This window comes from Leucoraja erinacea, chromosome 8 (genome assembly GCF_028641065.1).
Source record: "Leucoraja erinacea ecotype New England chromosome 8, Leri_hhj_1, whole genome shotgun sequence".
NCBI lineage: Eukaryota > Metazoa > Chordata > Chondrichthyes > Rajiformes > Rajidae > Leucoraja > Leucoraja erinaceus.
The window spans coordinates 4745069-4770173 of NC_073384.1; the positions used below are offsets into that span (position 1 = coordinate 4745069).

The 25105-nt window shown below is 44.7% G+C and overlaps 2 protein-coding genes across 2 annotated transcripts in view; one reads left to right on the top strand and one right to left on the bottom strand.

Moving 5' to 3' along the window:
• The window catches only part of macrod2 (mono-ADP ribosylhydrolase 2), a 1271393-nt gene that overhangs the window by 1084613 nt on the left and 161675 nt on the right, over nt 1–25105 (bottom strand). The window lies entirely within an intron of this gene.
• flrt3 (fibronectin leucine rich transmembrane 3) lies at nt 6999–24524 on the top strand. The gene is made up of 3 exons (XM_055638893.1): nt 6999–7261; nt 19038–19858; nt 21685–24524. Exon 3 carries the CDS (start codon nt 21734–21736, stop codon nt 23702–23704), a length of 1971 nt encoding a protein of 656 aa, XP_055494868.1. The 5' UTR covers nt 6999–7261; nt 19038–19858; nt 21685–21733; the 3' UTR covers nt 23705–24524.

The window sequence follows — 25105 nt, forward strand, 5'->3', positions numbered from 1 at the left end:
AAAGTAAGATGGAAATGTTAAATTATTGGATTACACGTGAACATTTAATTTAAACCAGATCTGTGTGCGGTCTTTGTTTAAAGATGAAACCTTCGCGGGTCTTGAGCACAATGGTGTTGAGAAGGCAGAAACAATGAACTGCAGATGCTGGTTTATACTGAAGAACGCAAAGTGCAGGAGTAACTCAGCAGGTCAAGCAGCATCGCTGGAGAACATGCATAGGTGTCGTTTCGGGTCGGGACCCTTCTTCAGACTTGTTGGGAAGGTACCACCATGCAGGAGGTGTGCCTTCCCTGTTATGTTCCCGATGTTGGGGGAGTCCAGAACCAGAGGCCACAGTTTAAGAATAAGGAGTAAGCCATTTAGAACGGAGACGAGGAATCACTTTTTCTCACAGAGAGTGGTGAGTCTGTGGAATTCCCTGCCTCAGAAGGCGGTGGAGGCAGATTCTCTGGATGCTTTCAAGAGAGAGCTAGATAGGGCTCTTAAAGATAGCGGAGTCAGGGGATATGGGGAGAAGGCAGGAACGAGGTACTGATTAGGGATGATCAGCCATGATCACATTGAATGGCGGTGCTGGCTCGAAGGGCCGAATGGCCTACTCCTGAACCTATTGTCTATTATAAAGTATATAAATGATCCTGATATATTATTCAATGAATCTGCACAGTTCAGAAACATGCCCAATCCCTGACTTGTTCATGTTGTCACGGCCTTTTATGTGGTTGGTTCAGTCTAGCTGAGGTGTTTCCCCTATAACTCAGCCAAGATTTAATCACGGGTAAGATGACAACACAGATTAAGCGTTCAATTTTTTTTTTTTGTTACTCATTTGCAGAAACTGATAATGTCTGTGGCAGGCCCAGTGTGTTTAGTACCCAACGTTGCATATACATAAGAATGTGATGATGAGTCACATTCCAGAAGGGCTGGAACTGTGTTGACAGATATGGATCTGCGGCAACTCTCTCCTCAGAGGATGAAGGGTTAGCTCCTTCACCAAGGGTTAGGATGAGTAGGAGAACACGCTGAATTGAGTCACCTGGATCGAGGGATTGTTTCCTCGTTCCATTCAGTGGAACAATTCAGCCTAAAAGGAGACAGAGTGCTGCAGTAACTCAGTGGGTCAGGCACCATCTCTGGAGAAGGTGGATAGGTGACGTTTCGAATCGGGCCCCTTCTTCAGGCTTCAGACCCAAAAGTCTTGAACTTTCTTTGAGGGTTCTCCCGACGCCGGAGCACCATCACCCGGCGAGAAGGCCGTGGAACATCAGACCCTCTACTGCGGCTACTGCGGAAGCCTCAATAGGCCCGACTATGGATGGACATGGGGATGAGGACTGGACTTTGTGCCTTCCCTCACAGTGGGAACCATTGTGGGGGGATGTTTTTATGTTTCAATGTCTTTATTATTGTTATGTTTGTATTCTTTTTAATGTGCTGCAATGGCAACTTGAATTTCATTACACCAATTGGTGTATGTGACAATAAATGAACCTTTGAACCTTTAAAAGGTCCGCCTATCCATGGTCTCCAGAGATACTGCCTGACCTGTTGAGTTCCACCAGCTCCTTGTGTTCTTTTGGGTAAACCAGCATCTGCAGTTCCTGGTTTGAACAATTCAGCCTGTTCCACTGCTCACCAGAATATGAACCTCGGTAGGCTGAAGGGCCTGTTTCCGTGCTGTATTTCTAAAGTCTAAGGGTAAATGCATTTTGTTGTCTCTGTACTGTACACTGACAATGACAATTAAAATTGAATCTGAATCTGAATCTGAATCTGAATCTAAGGAAAATGCCCGAAAATGTCAGCATTGAAATGACTTGTTCTGTGGACTCAAGAGATGGATCAATGTGGAACCCATAGATATTGATTGCCACAGTGGGTCAGGTGGGCAGGGGTAACACACAGGGACAAGGTTGTCTCTTATAAGGTGTAGGAAGGAACTGCAGATGCTGGTTTACACTGAAGGTAGACACAAAAAGCTGGAGTAACTCAGTGGGTCAGGCAGCATCTCTGGAGAATCGGTGACCTTTCGGGTCGAGACTCATCTTCAGACTGAGAGTCAGGGGAGAGGAACCGAGAGATATAAAACGGTACGTAAAACAAATTACTGAAAGTTATGCAAAAAAAAGATCAAAGCCAGCAATGATGATGAAGGGTGGAGCCCACAATGGCCCATTGTTGGCCGTGGGAAAGGTGATAATGAGTCATACAAACAGTGAAACTCAGCCGGATGACAGTGAAACTCTTATTTTAAATTATTATACATTCTTGTAATGCCTTGAGTTAAATTCTTGTCGTTCTTGAGAACAACAGTATCTTGTAATGCCTTGAGATAAATTCTCTCCGTTCTTGAGAACAGTATTGTGGTTTCATAAAACAAATGAAGCACCTTCTCCAGTGCAGTCCCCCCTCAGCAGTGAACTGAAGTGTCAGATGCTTTTATGTTCAAATAAATACCAAGAATCCTTTTGCTCTTCCCTTTCCTTATGCCTGCATTAATTATCGGACGGCACGGTGGAGCAGCGGTAGAGTTGCTGCCTTACATCGCCAGAGTCCCGGCTTCCATCCTGACTGTGTGGAGTTTGCACGTTCTCCCCGTGACTGCGTGGGTTTTCTTCGATTGCTCCGGTTTCTACCCACTCTCCAAAGTTTTGCAGGTTAATTAGCTTGATCTGTGGAACTCTCTGCCACAGAGGGTGGTTGAGGCCACAGTTCATTGGCTATATTTAAGAGGGAATTAGATGTGGCCCTTGTGGCTAAAGGGATCAGGGGGTATGGAGAGAAGGCAGGTACAGGATACTGAGCTGGATGATCAGCCATGATCATATTGAATGGCGGTGCAGGCTTGAAGGGCCGAATGGCCTACTCCTGCACCTATTTTCTATGTTTCTATGTTGATATAAATGTAAACTGTCCCCAGTGTGTGCAGGATAGTGTAAGTGTGCGGGAGATCGCTGGTCAGCGCCGACTCGGGGCTGTTTCCACGCTGTATCTCTCAAAGTAAAACTGAAAAAACGTAGAATTCTTTTGCTCTTCTTAGAATGCCTTATGCATTTGCTATTTATCAGTGCATGCTTAATCTTCGTCAACATGGGCCAGTAAAACTCGAGTCAGCATTGAGAGATCGGAGCCTGAGGAGTATGTATGGACAATGCTGTTTCGGAAGTTCGCCTTTACAAAGTAAATGGTTCAACATCAAAACCGGTCACTGTATTTGCGCAGGATGTATGACGACAGAATGTTTTCACTTAATTTTGCAGGTGCAGGATCGTCCCTGGCTGTATAGGGAAGATTATTCATCACAATGCAAGTGGCTGCTGCTTGGGACAATGTGCTTAGCCTTTAATGTCTGTCTCCAAGCAACAAGACAAGCCCTGGTTTCCTTGCTGCACATCTGCAGCGTCGTATTTAAGAAGAATCTGAGTGCAATCGCTGTCGATCAGGGGCATCGTGGCAAAACGCCGAGCCTAATTTCTCCAGGACTAAGCAGAGAATTTGGAATTTACGTACTCTCAATGTACGGCAATGCTGAGATGGCTTTTGGGAAAGGGCTAAAATACAAGTGTGATCCATCGCAGTGGCACGGTGATCCAGTTGCTGCCTTACATCATGTGCCAGTGCCACCTATTGAGGCCTGATTCAATCCTGACTACGGGTGCTTGTCAGTGTGGTGTTTGTACATTCTCCCCGTCACCTGCGTATATGTTTTCTCCGAGATCTTTGGTTTCCTCCCACACTCCAAAGGCGTACAGTTTTGTAGATTAACTGGGTTGGTATAAATGTAAATTGTCACTAATGTGTACAGGTTAGTTTTAAAGTGTGGGGATGGCTGGTCAGTGTGGACTCGGTGGGCTGAAGGGCCTATTTCCGCGCTGTGTCTCTAAACTAAACTAAAATTTGTCATCATGCCCTGTTCCTATAACGGAGTAAAAGGATTTGAGCTGGAAACTATATATATATATATTTTTTTTTTTCTATAGACTTGCTTCATTTCTAAAATGAAACAGCCTTGGCCTCTGCCTCAAATTCCTGAATCCTGACTCCAGTTCTAGTGGCCCACATTTTACACTGTGAGATAACACACACCTCTGTGTTTTTTTTTTATAAAAAAGGAGATCTTGAGCTTAGAGCTACTTTCAAATATTGACACATTCTCACAGACCTTGGCAAATATCAACAGACTAAGGAACTCTGCAAATATTGACACCGCCCAAGGAAACCACCACAGTCCACTTCACCATGGCTTAACCTGAGATAGCATCACCTCCCAGGAGATAAGCGGTACTGTCATATCAAAATACCTCAGTAGAAATAATTGAACACAGGTTACCACAAGACGTAGAATGTCAGATATCAGAAAGGGGTCTACAGGTTAAGGAGGTAAGGCAGCACAATGTATTAGAGTTGGCCGGAGAAACTATACATCGCTGTTGCATCAGCCGAAGCCCTTCGTGGCCATGTCCCCATGGCAGTGAGGAAAATTAGAGAATAAGGAGTAAGCCATTTAGAACGGAGACGAGGAAACATTTTTTCCACAGAGAGTGGTGAGTCTGTGGAATTCTCTGCCTCAGAGGGCAGTGGAGGCAGGTTCTCTGGATGCTTTCCAGAGAGAGCTAGATAGGGCTTCTTAAAAATAGCGGAGTCGGAGGATATGGGGAGAAGGCAGGAACGGGGTACTGATTGGGGATGATCAGCCATGATCACATTGACTGGCGGTGCTGGCTCGAAGAGCCGAGTGGCCTACTCCTGCACCTATTGTCTATTGTCTAATGTGCAGCTGAGTGATCACTGATTTTAAACTTCCCTTTCTTGTTATCAACCCCCTTGCGTCTTTGCCTTCCCCATGCCCTGTCATCTCCTCCATCCTTTTAACCTTTCCGAGGTGCCGCAGTGGTGAGGTGCAGCGGTAGAGTTGCTGCCTGACAGCACCAGAGACCCGGGTTAGATCCTGACCACGGGTGCTGGCTGGATGGGGTTTGTGCGTTCTTCCGGTGACCCGCATGGGTTTTCTCCGGGTGCTCAGGTCTCCTCCCTCCCACAGTCTAAAGACGTACGGGGTTGAGGGTTAATCGGCTTAGGTAAAATTGTAAATTGTCCCTAGTGTGTGGGATAGCGCTAGTGCACGGGGACGATCGCTGGTCGACGCGGAGTCGTTGGGCCAAAGGGCCTGCTTCTGCGCTGTATCTCCAACGACTAGAGTCTAAAGTAAAGTGTAAAATATCATGCGCCACCTATTGAGGCCTGATTCCAATCGCTCCACCACTGATGAGTGCTCCCAGCTGCCAAAGCCTGGAGCTGTGAGAATTCCTTCGCAAACAAGCTTTGCCTCTCCTTTGCTTTCTTCCTTTGAATGTACTTTAAAATCTACCTCGTCAACCAGGGTTTTGGTGATCAATGCTCATACATCTTTTGGGGGTTGGGGTATTAAATGGCGGTTCAATGGAACATCTCAAATGCTTTACAATCTTACAAACATAATATGAATGTAAGGTACTGTTATAGTTAGAAAGAAGGAGCAGTAGATGCAGGTAATACACAAAAGGCCACAAAATCAATGGGTCCAGCAGCATGGATGGGTGATGTATTATGTCGGGACCCTTGTTCAGACAACACTTCCAGTTGCTGCATATGTGTCTGTGTTTGTCAGGTCACTCTGCTCTTTACATTCAGGGATTGAATGCTTACCACCAAATAAAAGACTGACATTTTGTAGCACCTTTCACAATGCCAGACGTAGAGTCGTAGAGTCATAACAGCATGGAAACGGGCCCTTCGGCTCAACTAGCCCATGCCGTCCAAGATGCCCCATCCATGCTAATCCCAACCTGCTCACATTTGGCCCACATATACCTCTCAACCCTTCCTATCCATAAATAGGACATTCCTTGTCCAAAGCTGTTTACAACCAATGAAATATTAGAGTCAGTGTCCTACATTGTGGAAGCAGGCCCTTCGGCCCAACTTGTCCACGCCGACCAATGTGCCCCATCTACACCAGTCCCACCTGTTCGTGTTTTGCCCATGTCCTTCCTAACCTCTCCCATCCATGTACCTGTACAAATTGTACAGAGTTTTGCTCCTGCATAACACGTGGATACACAGCGACAAATTTCCACACAGTTCGGCCATAAATTGCAATGAAATAAAAAATCAGATGACGTGTTAATAATTTTTTTTTTGTTAGATACAGTCCAAACCTTCCAGTTAGTGCAGGAAGGACAGCGTTTACTGGTCACCTGGTGACCAGAGCAAAAGGCACGGGGGTTATTTAAAGTTTGACCACAGAACGGCCTTGGCATCCCTTCGCAATCACAAAGCAATTGAAGCCAACATTGTTTTTAATCAGCTATTGACCTTCCTCTTTGATAGTAGTGTGTGATGCACCAACACTTCAATGTCCAGACAAACATACTGAAGATAACAAAAGGGAAGAATAAATAAACGTTTTGGGAGGTTATATCTGAAGCACATATTTAAACTAATCTCTTGAAATCTTCCTTCGAAATAAAACTTTAAGGTTTGCTATGTGGGGAATTGGGGGGGGAGGGAGGGGAAAAAATGTGCAGGTTTATTTCCTGGAAAAAACTTCTTTTTTTTGCCAGAAATAATGTGGCGTGCACAGAATAGACTTCCTTCATCCTGCTTGGCGTAAGTGCCCATCAAGAGGATTAGTTTTCATTTAAATGCAGATAGAATCTGAGATCACTTCTACCCCAAGAACTGCAGTGAATAAATATTTTGTTGTGTCCTCTCAATTTACTTGATGTTTCATTCGTATACCAGCAGCGTTCAACTTGCAAACTGTAATTCAACTGGTTAATAAGGGGCACGTTTTAGCAAACGGAGTGTGTGAAATGTTATCTTGGACGTGTTCACTTTTCACTGCCATCACTCTCGGCCTCCCCCCTGCTTTGACTTGACTCCCTCTAGTGTCTGAAAGGTACTGGCCGAAACATGAATCAATCCTCTTACCTCATCCAAGTCCTGCCTACCTGTGACCTCATCAGTCTATTCACTCCTGCTAGACAAAGCTTTAACTTCAGAATTTCTGGAGCGCTCCACTTGTCTGCCTACTCCCACTCTGAACAGTGCACAAGGACTGAATGGGAGGCAGAGAGATTCCCTCTATTTTTCTTGCTGGTTGCTTTCACACAGACAAACCGATTGCTTCCTCTGCTTCCTCATAACAAGCTGGAATCATTAACTGGTGTTTTCACAGATGCTGGATGCTTGTGAACTTTCTTCTTTTTAACCGGTAAGTGCTCATAGTTACATTCATAACAAGGATTTGAATAGCTGATCGTAGGCTGTGCGTTGAAAAAAAATATTGTGCGAGTAAGGCTACCGTGGCAATTTTAATTCCAGTTGTCGCAAGCACTCAATAGGATTTCGGCACTAATGTACTAAAACAGAAAACCTAACCTCATGGAAGTGAGCAGGTCGACTCACGAGCCACATCAAAGATAGAAAATAGCAAAGCCATTTTCATCATCGATGTAGCAGCTATCAAAGTAAAATAACCAAGACCAAATTGTAACCATAGATGCAAACAGATTTATGACTTCATCCTTCTAAATCCTCTGTGTTTCTCTCTCATTTTGGCTCACCCTACTTTCAAAACAAAAACCCTCCCGTTTGCCGTGCCTTGCAGGTTATTTAACTTTTAAATGAAAGCGTTGGATAAAAAAAAATGTTAATCAGTGGACAGTGAAGCACGAAGTCTGGCACATTCAGAGAACAAACACAAGGGAACATTTCTTACTGTGTGTGGCAAGCAGCGAGTGGATTGCACGTTTCAGCATTTCCAAATCACCTTTCTAACCAAATCCAGCCGAGAAAAGTAATTTCTTGAAAAGAAACACGCATGCATCCATTTACACTTGTCCTTTTACATGCAGTATCAATCATTTATCAGCCGGGGGAAAAAAAATTGTAAGCTCAAAAAAAACACAGAATGATACGGCTTGGTTTAATGCCACTGCAATAAATAACTTATTCGGGTCAATATTTGTTTCAATCAGAAATACGTTTACTAAATCCCCGGGAGCGCTCATTGGATTTTAGTCATTGTGATATCAAGATTTAGCTCGAGTCGGGTAGCCAGGATGATTTGGCCGTAAAGTTTCCGGTGCATGACCAGTCTGAACACCACAATTAAACAGTCACATCGACTTGTATTGCCTTGACTGTATCTAGCAATATATTGAACTCCTCAAAGTTGTGCAGTTTTAATATCAGCCTAGGGTAAAATGGAAAAAATAAATCACCTTCTCCAAGATCATTTTAGACCAATATTCTCACAATCTCCCACAATTAGTACTTGTGGGCCATGGCTTGTGGTGGAGGTGACATGGAGGAAAAGCACTTGAAATATCTTTTGGCTGAACGAAAACACAGCGAGATTATCTCCTCCGTAATGAGTAGAAAGGATTTAAGATAAGCATTTCATTGAACCACACCACCACCTCTTCCCTCTTCTGCTGCTCCCACCCACCAGAACGGCAAATTCACAAGCAGAAGAAAATCTCCAGTCACTTAACATCCATAGCCCCGGGTTGTGTTTGGGGGGGGGGGTTATTATTTTGATTGCAGGGACCAAAACACAATTATAAATTACACCTAGTGGAATATAGAATAAAACTGGCAGCTGTGCAAAGCTACAAGCTTGAAGTTATTCCAAAAAAAAATCAACCATTCACCGATTTTTTTTAAAAACTAAGGCTACTGCAGTTTTATTTTTTGACAAGAGGGTTTTGTACTAATTAAAGCAATTTATGGTGAACACCAGCAGCAGGCATGTGATTCCAGGGTCTTCTATGTCTGGCATCTTACAGTAACTACCACCCCCAAGTGGGCATTAGTTATACTGGATAAAACTCAGCTGCTTCCAACCACAGAAAATAAAATATCGTCCCCGCAAGGAAGAATAACAAGAGAGTCTTTGACCTCATCTATGAACATGCTGTAAAGCCAGATTGTTTTGATTAAGCTAAATCTGAACCAGATTTCGAATCTTGTACCTTTTCAGGCCACGAAATCCCAATTTAAAAAGGGTAGCATCCGATTTTGCACGCTGGAACCATTCTGACTTAATTTGTTTCAAAACATGATCTTTGAATTTCACAAACAAACTGCTTCAAATATAAAAGTCAGCCACATAAACAAAATGCCTGCTGCTCAAATCAACTACCTTCATCCTCTAAATGAGGTTTGGAATGCTATTCAGAGCAAGAGATTGGGCACCTAACGTTATTTAAAATTTTCTTCCAAGAAAATGAAAATGAAGTGTTTCCGACCAGAGTTAAAAAAGATTGCACTAAGATGATCATTTTTAAAGTCATCAGTTAATGCCACAAGATCTACCGCTTGCAAAATTATCTTCAAGAATACCAAGCAAGTGTTTCCAACCAAAGTTAAAAAAAGATTACACTGAGATGAACATTTTAAAGAGATCAGTTAATGCAACAAGGCCTATTACTTGCAAAACTGCCTGTTAGTTAATAATGCACTGTAACAATGTACAGGAGGATGTGAATGACACACACACACACACAACAAAAAATACAGATTTAACAAAAGAGATAATTAGAAAGGACACTGGACTTAAGAAGAAGCCTTCGCGTGATCCCAAGCCATCAGTTAAATGCTTTGTGTAAGCTAGTTTCAGATTTCATGACTAGTGCAACCACTTAATGGTGAAAACACAGTGAAACAGGAGCTCTGAAGAAGGGCTACCAGTTGAAATAAGGAGGAGGAAAAAAATGTGTCTGAGAAAGAATGTCACCATTTAATGGGTGAACACTGACAGGTTATCTGGAGGGCCCCGACAGATCAGTTGAACTTTCCTTGTGATATTTCACTTGGAAGTCCGTAAGGGTAAATAAAAAAAGCTCCCCTGGTATAGAAGCACAGTCCCTGCCTTTGTTCCCTCCTCAGACGTTTACAAGTACAGGGTACCAGATCCTTGGGAACCAAGGAGTGCTGAGGACCACAAGTGGCACATCACCAGCGGCGAGAAACTGGGGCAAGGTCTGTAAAACAAACTTGTCACAGTGCAGTTACACTATGGTGTTCATTCTAACATCCGTGGGTACATCTTACAGCTTTAAAATTGGTCTCAGTGAGAGAGTTGAAATACATTCTTGCAGGATCATTCCACTGACCATATTGAAATGACATTTAAAAATCCCAATCACACCAGATATAGAATCTGGTTGCGAGGATTATGATTTGTGTGCTTTCATCACAAATGTAATCAGTTCCCTAATGCAGCAAAAATGTTCTCAAGCGAATAGACCAAGAAATCCAAAATATTCAGCTATGTTATGTAACGATCAAAATCAATAAAGTCAAATTGAAAACCCTAAAGACGTTTTCTCACTGTAAATTGATTGTAGTCGGGATGAAAAAAAGTTGGCTGCAATATTGTCAAATAATTTGTGGGATCAGCAGGGGGTACTGATACACCGTGCAGGTCACACCAGGAACATCCACTCTTCAACTGACAGTGACAGAAACTGAAGTGAGAAGATGCATTTTGTTTATGGAAATGCTCAATTTAACACCGACTTGTAAAGTTAATGAAGCGTCACCAAGTCCTGTCCATGATTAACCTCCGCACACAATCGACGCCAACAAGTGGTAATGAAATTAGTGCGCTGTTGTTCAAAATCAAAGCACCACATTCACTTCAAACCAAGTGCACCGTTCCCGAGACAAAGGAGATCCTAAATCTTAGTGGCAAATCCTCCGAGATTCAAATGCAATTTGTAGATAAGAGCTTCTGCAGTTTTCAACAAGAGTGGAAACAGCTACAGACCATGATGAAGAGAAGGTCAGATGCAGAATGCAGAAGCAAGGCATTGCAGATGCTGGTTTACCCAAACCGACACAAAGTGCTGGAGTAACTCGATGGTTCGGGCAGCATCTCTGGAGAGCAAGGATAGGTGACATTTCAGGTCTGAAGAAGGGTCCCCAACCCCAAAACGTCACCTATCCATGTTATCGAGAGATGCTGCCAGACCTGCTGAGTTATTCCAGAACTCTGTGTCCTTTAAGGTTAGAAGCAACTCTGGTGGGGGGGGAGCATTCCAGCTTCTGGTGAGGTTTCATTGCGAGCCAACTAAAGATCTGACCAAGATATTAGAGAACATTTCTTTTGAAAAGAGGTCAATATTTCTCTGTGGCCAGCCTTTCTTCAAAGCAAGTGTGGTGGTTCAGATAAGATAGTCAAGACTGTACAATAGACTCATAATTGCGAATTAAATCAGGTGCCTATTCAAACGCATTGCAAAAAGAGAAGCTGCTTAGTATTTCTAAAACAACATTCAAAGTTAAACAAAACTTAAATGATATATTCAGAAAAATGATGTGCATTCACACAGCAGTGGTTACTATTACAAAAACACACAGCTCTATATAACTAACAAATCAAAGAGGATAATCCTTTGGCAACATTGAGATTCTTTTGTTAGTTAAAGACACGCCGGCATTTTCGAATCACTATGCGCACAAAACATTTCACTTAGACATCAAAAAAATAGTTTTCCCTCCCATTCAATATGTTACATTTGGATTCCTTCCAGTTTCTGAGCAGGCTGCACAATCAAGACTAAACTGACGTCTCGCAACTTTATTTTTCTGCCATTTATTATCCCTGGCAACTCTCACTGCATAAGACGTGCATTAATCTACAAACATATGGGCTGCAAACACTGCACACACAAGAACGGAACTGTTTAGAATTGAAAAGTAATCGTGCCATGATCGTCAGATTTCTCGGGCTGCTGATAGATATGAAGCTGACGTGCCGGGTGAACCAAACCATTTATTAATGTGAGTGGGCATTTAACATCTTGTACCACCTTACATTGGATGAACGACATCCTGTTAATGATGCTATATTCATTAATGATCCTGTTGCCATTAAGTCGGTGAGCCTTTGCGAAGCACATATACTGGAAGGCTGAAAGCTCTCCAGTAAGATTCAGCTTGGACTGGTTAAAAAATTCAGGTTAAGATTCAGCTAGGACCAGCTACATGGTTCTGAGATGATAAGGACTACAGATTCCTAATCCGTAACCCGATTATTTATTTCTCCGCCACAAAACTCTCACGATGACGTTTAATCTTTCCTGGAAATGGTTGAGCTGTACGTTTCAATAATAGGTACGGCAAGGCTAATGTTCCCACCAGCGCGACAGAATCATTTGCCACTGTTCGCTGGAGTCCACATACAAAGGACAAACGCTGTCTGTGGAAGTGGAAAGATGTATAAATTGCAAAAGAGAAACTTGTCGCAGGGAAGAAGAAGTATATACGTGCAACCTAGGGGGAAGAAGCTGATGTGGATGAAGAACAGGCAGAGTGGCCCTGCAGCATTGTGTTAAACATATTGCTAATAACTGATGTAACCAAAGCAGCGCCTGCAGCTACTCTGCAGATAGGAAGCAGAGAACGACACAGGCGATCTTTAGCTAAAGCACAACAAATGTAGATGGACACAAAATGCTGCAGTAACTCAGCGGGGCAGGCAGCATTTCTGGAGAGAAGGAATGGGCGGCATTTCAAGTCGAAACGTTCCCTTCTCTCCAGTGGTGCTTCCTGTCCCGCTGAGTCACTCCAGCATTTTGTGTCCATCTTCGGTGTAAACCAGCATCTGCAGTTCCTCCCCACACAACAAAAATGTAGCCGGATTACTGCCATGTCATTCATGACTGTGCATCTTTTACATCCTGCCGGGGGAGTGGGAGTGTGCGGTGGTAGTGTGCATTAATTACTTCGGCAATTTAGTGTCCCTTTGTGCTTTGTTTTTAATCGGTTTTGTTCGCTTATGTGTTGCAACCCTGTACAAAAGCGGGCGCTTTTTCTTCTCGTTTTGCTTGATGTCGCTGGGCTAAAACGAATGGCTTCTCGTTGGCTTACTTTGAAAGGGAATCTCAATAATCAAGACAACTGTCCTATTGAAACAAAATAAAAACTTCCTACATCTTTGTGCCTTTCACGCCCACTTGGCATTCGCCAGGAAGGCTTCAGTGGTAATTAGCGGCTTTCCCTTAAAAAAAAAAGCACCTCCAAGTCGACTGCTTGGCATGGCTACCAGGGAGCAGGCATCACAGTCTGCACACAGAGGGTTCATTTAAATTTGTACTACAGGCCCGGCTATTAGGATTTAGCAGTGGTGAATAACCAGCGGCAGCTTCAGAGTAGGCCAGGCCAAGCAGGGCAGCAGGATTCCCCACTTCTATTTGGTTTGCTAGCATTAGCTTTTGATATGCAAAAGGCAATTCTTTGGTGTTCTCGGCGTGGACGCGAGGGGCAGGACACATATAATCGGGGAAGCTAAAGCCAAGGGGGAGGGAGCCCTGATGGGAAAATCACAACCGCTCCAACTAATTCGCAAGTCAGAAGCAGTGTCCACTATCAAAGAGTTGTCGCGCCTTTTGTCCTGCTGCAAATTGGAGGGCAGCGAGGGGAGAGAAAAAAGTAAGTTCTTCGGTACACAAGAATTTAATGAGTTTCTGAACGTTCATCAGGACAAACTATTATTGCCATTGGTGTAACGTCACTGGCAGTCGCATGTTTAGAAACCAGCTCTTTTAAAACATCAAGAAAAATTAAATGCCGCTGGACATTTCGTAGTTTGCAGGATTATAACAAAACTGCAGTTGTCCCAGAGCACCTCTCACTTAGACCAAAATGATTTGGGCATAATTTTCAAAGATTGTCTCACCAAAATACTTCAGTACACTGTGTAAATTAAGTTTGGAGGCCTGTCAAGTCATCCCGACAGTGCACTAATTGTACTTGATACCTTTGATCATATATCAAAAGCCTGTTTTTTTTTAATTTTCCACCACATGCCTATTATGTTGCCTTGCTTTGTAAAGTAAACATTGCAGTAGAGGACGCAAGCTTGCTAGCAAAAACAGGGCAAATCAGAATCTTCATATTCTGAAAATACCAGTCAATATATAGTACATATGTAAATAGCATGTTGGCACTGAAGGAACTGCAGGTGCTGGTTTACAATAGACAACAGGGGCAGGAGTAGGCCATTCGGCCCTTCGAGTCAGCACCGGCATTCACTGTGATCACGGCTGATCATCCACATTCAGTACCCCACTCCTGCCTTCTCACCCTATCCCCTGCCTCCGCTATCTTTTAAGAGCTCTATCTAATTCTCCCTTGAAAGCATCCAGAGAATTGGCCCCCCCCTGCCATTCTGAGGCAGCGAATTCCACCGATTCACAACTCTCTGGAGGAAAATGTTTTTCCTCATCTCCGTTCTAAATGGCCTACCCCTTATTCTTAAACTGTGGTCCCTGGTACACCGAAGATAGACACAAAATGCTGGAGTAACTCAGCGGGACAGGCGGCATCTCTGGAGAAAAGGAATGGGTGACGTTTCGGGTCAAGACCCTTCTCAGTCTGAAGAAGTGTCTTGATCCGAAAAGTCACACATTCCTTTCCTCCAGAGATGCCGCCTGTCCCGCTGAGTTACTCCAGCATTTTGTGTCTATCTTCGAATCCGTACATAATACAGTTTCTCACAATCCTTTATTCCTTTTTATCCATTTACGAAAGATCTATTGGCACATTGAAAAGCACAATTATCAAATCAATTTTAACGCTCAGATCATGAAGGACCTATCTATATTTTGAATACTTTCCTGATTTAGTTCTCACATAAACTAAATAAACAAGTTAATGAAGTGCAAGGTAACTTCTCTCTTCATTTATTTTGCCTCAATCACCTATGGCATTGTCCAAAAAATAGACCATTTGGAAATACTAAACATATCTTTTACATTCATTACTTGGAGTCAATAGACAATAGGTGCAGGAGTAGGCCATTCGGCCCTTCAAGCCAGCACCGCCATTCAATGTGATCATGGCTGATCATCCACAATCAGTACCCCTGTTCCTACCTTCTCCCCATATCCCCTGATTCCTCTATTTTTAAGAGCCCTATCTAGCTCCCTCTTGAAAGCATCCAGAGAACCGGCCTCCGCCGCCCTCTGAGGTAGAGACTTCCACAGACTCACCACTCCCTGTGAGAAAAAGTGTTTCCTCATCTCCGTTCTAAATAGCTTACTCCTTATTCTTAAACTGTGGCCCCTGGTTCTGGACTCCCCCAACATCAGGGACATGTTTCCTGCCTCTAGCCTGTCCAAACCTTTAACAATCTTATATGTTTCAATGAGATACCCTCTCATCCTTCCAAACTCCAGAGTGTACAAGCCCAGCTGTTCCATTCTCTCAGCATATGACAGTCCCGCCATCCTGGGAATTAACCTTGTAAACCTCATCGAGTAATTCAGCATGGAAATAGGTCCAAGCCAACCAAGATGCCCCATTTAAGTTAATCCCATTTGCCCATGTTTAGCCCATATCCCACTAAATCTCTCCTATCCATGTACCTGTCCAAGTATCTCTTAAATAGTTATAGTTCCTGCCTCAACTACCTCCCCTGGCAGCTTGTTCCACAAACCCATTACCCTCAGTGTGGAAAGATTGTCCCTCAGATTCTTATTAAAACTTGCCCCACTCATCTTAAATCTATGTCCTCTAGTTTTTGATTCCCCACTTTAGGTAAAAGACTCTGTGCATTCACCCTATTAGTTTAGATTAGCTTAGTTTATTATTGTCCCGTGTACCGAGGTACAGTGGAAAGATTTTCTGTTGCGTGCTTTCCAGTCAACGGTGCTGTACATGCTTTCCACCAAGCCGTGTACAGATACACGATAAACACAGTTATCCATTATATCTGAGACGCTGGGGCCTTCTTTGTATCACACTGCCTTAAGATAGCATTCGCAACGTCCAAGTTACAATGTGAACGCCTCTCATGGCGACCCGAGGAACTGCAGGTGCCAGAACCTGGAGCAAAACACAAAGTGCTAGAGGAACCCAGTGGGTCAGGTTGGCACCCTTGTTCGGTCTGAAGAAGGGTCTCGACCCGAAACGTCACCCATTCCTTCTCCACAGAGATGCTGCCTGCCTGCCCCGCTGAGTTACTCCAGCATTTTGTGTCTATCTTTGGTCTGAAGTGTCTGGACCTGGAACATCACCTATTCATTGCCTCTGCAGTCACTATCTGACACGATGAGCTCCTCCAGCACTCTGCCTTTTCCGCCCAAGGCTGCTTGTCTACATGGTGACAAAAGTGCCACTCACAATAGGATCAGTTGCATGTTGCTTCTCAAACACAGACCATTATCAATGAGTAGGTTCTTGACCCCTAGATGTGAAGGACAACAAGTTAATATTTCTCAAGTTAAAGTGAAATATCAGCTGTGATCTAAAGAAGTGCACTTAATAGAGTAAGTGGAGTATAGAAAATGGTCAATTCTTCACTGCAGCTATCGTGAGAGTTCCCCAGGATAAAGAGCAGAGGAGTGGAATTACTTGGAACTTGCTCGATAGTTCAACAGCACAGATACAATGGACTAAGTGGCCACCTTTAGTTTAGTTTAGAGATGCAGCGTGGAAACAGGCCCTTCGGCCCACCGAGTCCGCACCGGCCAGCGATCCCCGCACACTAACACTATCCTCCACACACTAGGGACAATTTACAATTGTACTGATGCCAATTAACCTACAAACCTGTACATTTTTGGTGTGCGGGAGGAAACCGGAGCACCCAGAGCCAACACATGCAGGTCACGGTGAGAATGTACAAGACAGACAGCACCCGTAGTCAGGATCGAGCCCGGGTCCCTGGCGCTGTGAGGCAACAACTCTAACTCTGCGCCACCTTGCTGCCCCATAGTTACAGGTCACGGTGAGAACGTACAAACTCCATACAGATAGCACCCGTAGTCTGGATCAAACACAGGTCTCTGGCGCTGTAAGGCAGTAGCTCTACCGCTGCACCACCGTGCCTTTCCTTTCCATCTAAAACTTAAGTATCATAAGAATTTCAGAAAATCATTAAAAGCATGTAAAATCTAGTACAAAAGAAAATGTACATTTTCTTTTATATTGAATGTATGAATGCATGAATGCATAAATGAATGAATGAATGCATGAATGATGGAATGAATGAATAGGTTTATTGGCCAAGTATTCACATACAAGGAATTTGCCTTGGTGCTCCGCCCGCAAGTTGCAACATGACATACAGTGACAGTTAAGAATGACATATAAAACATTAAACATTAATAATAAAACATTATTGATTAAACATGCAAATGAAATTAATTAGCAGAGCAAAAGGAGGCTACAGATTTTTGGTTATTGAGCAGAGCTACAACTTGTGGTCGGGGTGAGAGGAGGGGTCAAAGATGATCTTGCCTGCTCGCTTCCTGGCCCTTGCAGTGTACAGTTCATCAATGGAGGGAAGGTTGCAGCCAATAATCTATTCTTTTATTGTCGCGGATATATATCACGTATTTTCAGAATAAGCTGGAGAAACACCATGAAAGAGAACCATATATAACATAGAATCGGTTGAAGACACAGAGGGCTGGAACAGGTCAGGCAGCATCTCAGGGCAACATGGAGACTGACTGTAGAAGTCACAAAACTTTGCCTGTTGATGTTCTCCTGAGAGCTCTTTCAGCACTTGTTTGTATACCAGCACCTGCAGGTTCTTGTTTCTATGTTGAAGCAGTTGTTAGTTGAAGACTGTGTGTGTGGTGATTGTCCTATTTTGAGATGGACCGGGTGTAATTGATTCAAGCCTGGTGAACATGCTGCTGAAAGTGACTGAAATCTTGCGTGTGCTGCATTTCCGATGCACAAACCCTGTATTTGGGAGAAAATGCTATCGGTTTTTTTTCTCGTCATTTCCCTCTTCAGCCCAGACATAGAAACATAGAAAATAGGCTGCAGGAGGAGGCCATTCAGCCCTTCGAGCCTGCACCGCCATTCATTGTGATCATGGCTGATCGTCCCCAATCAATAACCCGTGCCTGCCTTCTCCCCATATCCCTTGATTCCACTAGCCTCTAGAGCTCTAACTAACTCTCTCTTAAATCCATCCAGTGGCTTGGCCTCTTTGGCAGGGAATTCCATAAATTCACAACTCTCTGGGTGAAAATGTTTTTTCTCACCTCAGTCTTAAATGACCTCCCCTTTATTCTAAGACTGCGGCCCCTGGTTCTGGACTCGCCCAACATTGGGAACATTTTCTCCTGCATCTAGCTTGTCCAGTCCGTTTATAATGTTATATGTTTCTAGGTTGAGAGGGAAAAGGACACAAAGTGCCAGAGTAACTCAGCAGGTCAGGCAGCATTCCTGTAGAACATGGATAAATGTTTTAGATAAGGATAGATGTGGATAAGTTTGAGAGGGATATGACCCAAACGTGGGCAAATGGGACTAGCTTAGATGGGGCACCCTGGATGGCATGCATTAGTTGGGCCGAAGGGTCGGTTCCCATGCTGTATGATTCCAAAATTGAATGCCAAAGGTCCAACCACTGTTATTAACAGTAAAAGGCATAGCTCTGTATATTACAGAAATCTCTGCCATCGTAGACTGTCTGGAGTATGTGTGGAAAGGTCTCGACCCGAAACATCACCCAGAGATGCTGCCTGTCCCGCTGAGTTACACCAGCATTTTGTGTCGATCTTGGCTGTCGGAGTAGATGTAACAGCAATCAGACCCTGCTGCATGACTTCAGTGCTATTTATAAAATCTTCGAGGCAGGTGGTAGCAACTGCAAAAAGCATTGTCCCCTCAAACCGCTGATTTTGACTGCGACTACTATCTTATCGCGCCCCCCGTCACAGGATACCGAATCCGAGAAGCCAAAAATCTGGCAGGGAATTGCTAAAGGTGATTTCTTTCTTTGAGCCGTGGCCACCACTCCCCCATCCCCACTGAAGCATCTTGGTAAGATAGATATATTCATTATGCAGTAATCAGGCTGTTTCATCTCACCGCTGACACTATCAGAATTGAATGCCAAAAGTAATTGATGCCTGAAGTCGAGCTTTCAGCTTTAATTACGTCAGCTGAAACTCCATCAAAAATTGTGCTTTCAATCTGTGACCCACTGCCTTTTTCAATTCTGTTCACAGGTCCTAGTTTAGCAGAAGGAATACGCTCCTGAGGATTCTGCAACGGCGGTGGTGGAAGACCCGATGCTGCAATTTGTTTGAAAGCAAAATACTTCCAGGTGGGAGAAAGAAGGAGGTGGCATAATCCCACCCATACCCGGAATACAGTTTTGCCTTAAAGGAACGGGAAGTTTCCCAAAGGAAAGGCAAAGAATAATCACCCTCAGGACACTCTGCCCTCCGAGGATTACGCACATGGTGCACCGCTTGAGACCGACTTTAAATTTGCTGCCCCCTCCCCCTTTTGCAACAACACCGGTTGACTTTCAATATGTGAATGGCTCTTTCCACGGAGACGTAGGCATTACTGCTCCCCACCACACCGCAGAGAAAGGCTTTCCAAACGGGCAGCAGAGCTAATTCAAGCTGCAGCTGTGGGAAAACTACAAAGGGGATCTCAATGTGTCGATGTTTTAATACAAGGTGAAGAGTCAAAGGCAGCAGAGTACAACTTCCCAAGGAGTGGCGAAAAGTTCCATTGTCTGGAAGCGAAGAAGAGAGTTTAAAATATATATATATATATAGATATATATACACGCAGATCTGGCAATTGTCAATCTTTCTGGCATGTTCACTGAAAGATTGGGGACAAGTCAAGTGGCCAAGAACGTAAATCTGGATCGGCTGTGTAAACACCAAGACAGAAGGAAATAGCTGCTGTATTGTTGGGAATTAAACCGGAGCGCCATTCAGGAAGAAAGGAGATACTACCTGGAAATGTTAAACCCATGTTCCAAGATTATTTTGGCAAAGGCGGGATTTTCTGGGACGCACTAAACGTGGTAAGATTGCTCCCTTTTAATGCTAGCTTGCGATGAAATGGCGGTGTCTGTATTTTATAGAGGCTATGATTATTTCAATTGCAACAAGATTCTCTGGATGCGAGTGTGAATCATTCCCACGCAAATAATTTATCCCGCTGACATGTATAACATGCCGTAACGTAGTTGCCTGAAGAGAGCTTTGGGTGCTCTAATAACAGTGTTGTTTGTAAATCACTCAATGATACTCCAGCCTCCGAGACAGAAGATTGTGGGTTTACATTAAAACTCCAGATACTCGAGTACAATCACTCCAAAACCAACACTCTAATGGGTCCAACTGTCTGAAGAAGTCTCGACCCGAAACAATAGACAATAGGTGCAGGAGTAGGCCATTCGGCCCTTCGAGCCAGCACCGCCATTCACTGTGATCATGGCTGATCATCACCAATCAGTACCCCGTTCCTGCCTTCTCCCCATATCCCCTGACTCCGCTATATTTAAGAGCCCTATCTAGCTCTCTCCTGAAAGCATCCAGAGAACCTGCCTCCACCGCCCTCCGAGGCAGAGAATTCCACAGACACCACTCTCTGTGAGAAAAAGTGTTCGTTCTAAATGGCTTACTCCTTATTCTTAAACTGTGGCCCCTGGTTCTGGGCTCCCCCAACATCGGGAACATGTTTCCTGCCTCTAGCATGTCCAAGCCCTTAACAATCTTATATGTTTCAATGAGATACTCTCTCATCCTTCTAAACTCTAGAGTGTACAAGCCCAGCTGCTCCATTCTCTCAGCATACGACAGTCCTGCCATCCCGGGAATTAACCTTGTAAACCTACGCTGCACTCCCTCAATAGCAAGAATGTCCTTCCTCAAATTAGGGGACCAAAACTGCACACAATACTCCAGGTGTGGTCTCACTAGGGCTCTGTACAACTGCAGAAGGAAATGTCACCCATTCCTTCTCTCCAGAAATGCTTGTTGTATGTCCCCCAGGATTTTGTGTCTAACTTCCAGTGTCTGCAGTGGCTTCCGATGCACTCCAATGCAATACTGAGGTTAGCGCTGTGATATTGGTGGTGCAGTTTTGTCTTCCCCCTTCAAGAAAAATTGGGGCAAACCTTGTCCTGGGGAGTTTGGCCAATATTATCCCTCACTCAGCAGGAATAAAACTGGTGATCTGGTCATTCTCAGTTTGCTTTCTATGGGAGTTTGTTGTATGCAAATCATCGCTGTGTTTCCTATATTATTTCTGCAACTCGTACAAAAGCACTTAATGTTTTAGAATACTGTGAAAGGTTGTAGAAATGAAAGGCGTTCTTTTAAGTGCTGTAGGCATTACAGTTAATTTAGTCATGTTCTGCGATGTGCTAAGGTGAACATATTTGCTTGCATTTTGTTTTCTTGAAACAGTGACAAGGGCTCGTGTCAAAACTTTCCTCCTTCATTTTTCTCTCAGTACTCACTTAGATTGACAAAAACAGAAGGACAAAACTCATTAGCGATACAAGAGACCAGGGCAGCCAGCCTCAGAGGGCACTCAAAGGCAAGCACGTCATAAACACAACTGGTCTTTATTTTAGGAAACCAACACAAACCATAAAACCATCCACAGCCTGTTTTCAGATCTGAACACAGACGAGAATGTTTAGGTTAGGAACCCATTCCAACAATCCCACAGGGAACAAGTCCCTTCCTCACGACGTCAAAGTCAAATAAATAGTTTTCCTTTTGCAACAGCTGGCATTTAAAAAAATATATTTCACCCGCCTATGTTTTTTTTTGAACTGCTTGGTGTGTTTCTACAGCTCAGCTTGTAATCAGAATGTTTCTTTTCTCTGCCTGCTAGGTTTTAAACGGTTGAAAGAAAGCCTTGTCGACCAGGAATATCCTTCAACATGGCCAGCAAGATGTGGAGTTGGTTTGCCTGGGCTGTCCTGGGACTGTCTCTGGCACCCGTGACGCAGTCGGTCACTGCGGGGTCGTGTCCCTCGGCGTGTCGCTGTGATCGAGGCTTCGTCTACTGCAATGACAGAGGCCTGACGTCCATCCCGACCGGAATTCCCGAGGACTCTACAACCCTTTTCCTGCAGAACAATCACATTAAGAACGCTGGGATTCCGAGAGAACTCTTGAAATTACTCAAGGTGGAGACCATTTACTTGTACAGAAATAATCTGGATGAATTTCCCACCAACATACCCAAATCTACTAAAGAACTCCATTTGCAGGAAAACAACATAAGGGCAATCTCTTTGGATTCACTTTCCAAAATACCCTACTTGGAAAGGCTACATTTGGATGATAACTCGGTATCTGCTGTTAGTATTGAAGAAGGCGCCTTTCGAGATAGTAACTATCTCAGATTGATTTTTCTGTCAAGGAATCACCTCAGCAGTATTCCCGTTGGTCTCCCCAACACGATCGAAGAGCTGCGGCTGGACGATAATCGTATCGCCACTATTTCGGAGGATGCTCTGATGCAGCTCGGTGGCCTGAAGCGTTTGGTGTTGGACGGGAACTTGCTGAGCAATCAGGGGCTCCACGATAAGGTGTTCAACAACCTGGAGAACCTTGCCGAGTTGTCGCTGGTGCGTAACGTCCTCACGTCTCCCCCGACTCTGCCCATAACCGGCTTGCAGAAGCTCCACCTTCAGGAGAATCACATCAGCTCCATCCCCTCCAATGCCTTTTCCCATCTCAGACAGTTGCACCGGTTGGACTTGTCCAACAATAATCTGACCCACTTGCCTCAGGGAATCTTTGACAATCTGAACAACCTGACCCAGTTGTTGCTCCGTAATAACCCCTGGTACTGCGGCTGCAACATGCGGTGGGTGCGGGACTGGTTGCGGTCGCTGCCCGCCGGGGTCAACGCCCGCGGGCTGATGTGCCAGTCGCCCGACAAGGTCCGAGGCATGGCTATCAAGGACCTGGCCGCCGCCATGTTTGACTGCGAGAACGCCGCCTCGGACACCGGCCTCGCCGCAACCTCCCGCCCCCTGGCGACCTCCGTCCAATCGCCGGCCACGCAGGGGCAATGGCCCTCGTTCGAGACCAAGCAGCCGGCTGGGAAAAAGAGGGAGCGCGGCCACAACTTCTGGCCCACCGCGCCGGCGGCGGCGGCCCCCGGGAGCGCGGCCGTCCGGCTCAGTGTGAAATCGGTGAGCGTGGATAGCATTCACATTGCCTGGAAGACGTTCCTGCCGATGACGGCCCTCAGGCTGAGCTGGCTGAAGCTGGGGCACAACCCAGCGCTGGGATCTATCACCGAGACCATCGTGCACAGCGAGAGAAGCGAGTACCTCCTCACAGCCCTCGAGCCAGAGTCCCTCTATCGCATCTGTATGGTTCCCATGGAAACCAGCAACGTGTACCTGTTGGACGAGGGCCCGGTGTGCACCGAGACGGAAACGGCCTCGCGCAAGGCGCACCGTCCGACCACCACGCTCAACCGGGAGCAGGAGAAGGAACTGTACAGAAACACCAGCCTGACGCTGGCGGGCATCATCGGGGGTGCAGTGGCACTGGTGGCCATCGCTCTACTGGCCATGGTCTGCTGCTACCTGCACAGAACTGGCACCCCTCTCTCCAAGAGCTGCATGTACAACCGCGGGCGGAGGAGGAAGGACGACGATTACGCCGAGGCCGGCACCAAGAAGGACAACTCCATTTTGGAAATCCGGGAAACTGCATTTCAGATGGTCCCCATGGGCAGCGAGCAGGCAGCGAAGGAAGAGTTCCTCATACACACGATATTCCCGCCCAACGGGATGAGTTTGTACAAAAACAACCATAGTGAAAGCAGCAGTAGCAACAGAAGTTACAGAGACAGTGGAATACCAGACTCAGATCATTCACACTCATGATAATTGCAGGACAGTCGACCGAAAGTGACTACAGAAATGGCTGTATTCCTTGGCAACACTGGATTTGTGAATAGTGGAGTCGACACGACTGCACATCTGCCATATAATTTATATTTAAATGAACTTTGTACCAATAAAGTTGCAGTATCCAGGTGATTATTGCTAAACTGTGCAGTACAGATGCCCGACCACCAATTGCAATTCTATATTTTAGTAACCTCTAGGTCATTTGTATTTTTTTCTTTGATAATCTTAAAGGATTTAAGAGAATTTAAATTTCGTGTTCTACGGATGGAAGATTGCTCGTCCGCTGTGAAGATGGTTTTCTTACAAGTGCTGAACATTCAGAGATCTTTTTAAAGTGTATTTGAGAACCTTGTAGTGTAAGCACAGGTCCTTTTACTGGCTACTGATGGGTTGGTATCCCGCAGCCGAATAGTACACTTGAAGACAATTTTAATTCAGGAGTTAAGTGGAAACTATGTACCGTAGTTCATGCCTGAATATGTTGCACAGAAATAACTTCATACCAGAAATATGATGGTGATTGTAACACATCATTCCAGCTTATGGTATACGTTATTTGTTATTACGTTTAGATTTGGAGCCACAGACTTCTTTATTGCCACAAGAAAAGGTACTTTTTGAAACATAAAATGAAACCAAAGTGCATTGTTAGCCCTTTGGCCCGTCTTGTATGTGCCTTGACCAAATGTTAATTGTATTCAGCATTTTAAAATACGGTAACTTTTTTTTCTCTCCATACCTGTCAATGAGAAAAAAGTGGTCTTTCTGCAGAATAAAATTGAACAAAATTTAACTGCCGAGTTATTGCTCTGTCGACATTAAGACTGCTCGCATTTCTTGCAAACGATGAACTATTTTAAACTCTTACCGTTTCACGGTGGCGCAGCGGGTAGAGTCGCTGCCTCACAGCGCCAGAGACCCGGGGTTCAATCCCGACCACGGGTGCATGTCTGTACGGGGTTTGTACGATCTCACCGTGACCTGCGTGGGTTTTCTGTGAGATCTTTGGTTTGATGCGGAGATGCGTAGGTTCACCAGGTTAATTCCCGGGGTAGCGGTGGAGGCAGGTTCTCTGGATGCTTTCAAGAGAGAGCTAGATAAGGCTCTTAAAAATAGCGGAGTCAGGGGATATGGGGGAGTAGGCAGGAACGGGGTACTGATTGGGGATGATCAGCAATGACCACATTGAATGGCGGTGCTGGCTCGAAGGGCCAAATGGCCAACTCCTGAACCTATTGTCTATTGTCTATTGGGACTGACACATGATGAACGAATGGATCGACTGGGCTTATATTCACTGGAATTTAGAAGGATGAGTGGGGATCTTATAGAAACATATAAAATTCTTAAGAAATTGGACAGGCTAGATGCAGG

Excerpts from the sequence above, each read along its gene's own strand:
- flrt3 (XM_055638893.1), top strand. The coding sequence starts at position 21,734 with ATGGCCAGCAAGATGTGGAGTTGGTTTGCCTGGGCTGTCCTGGGACTG.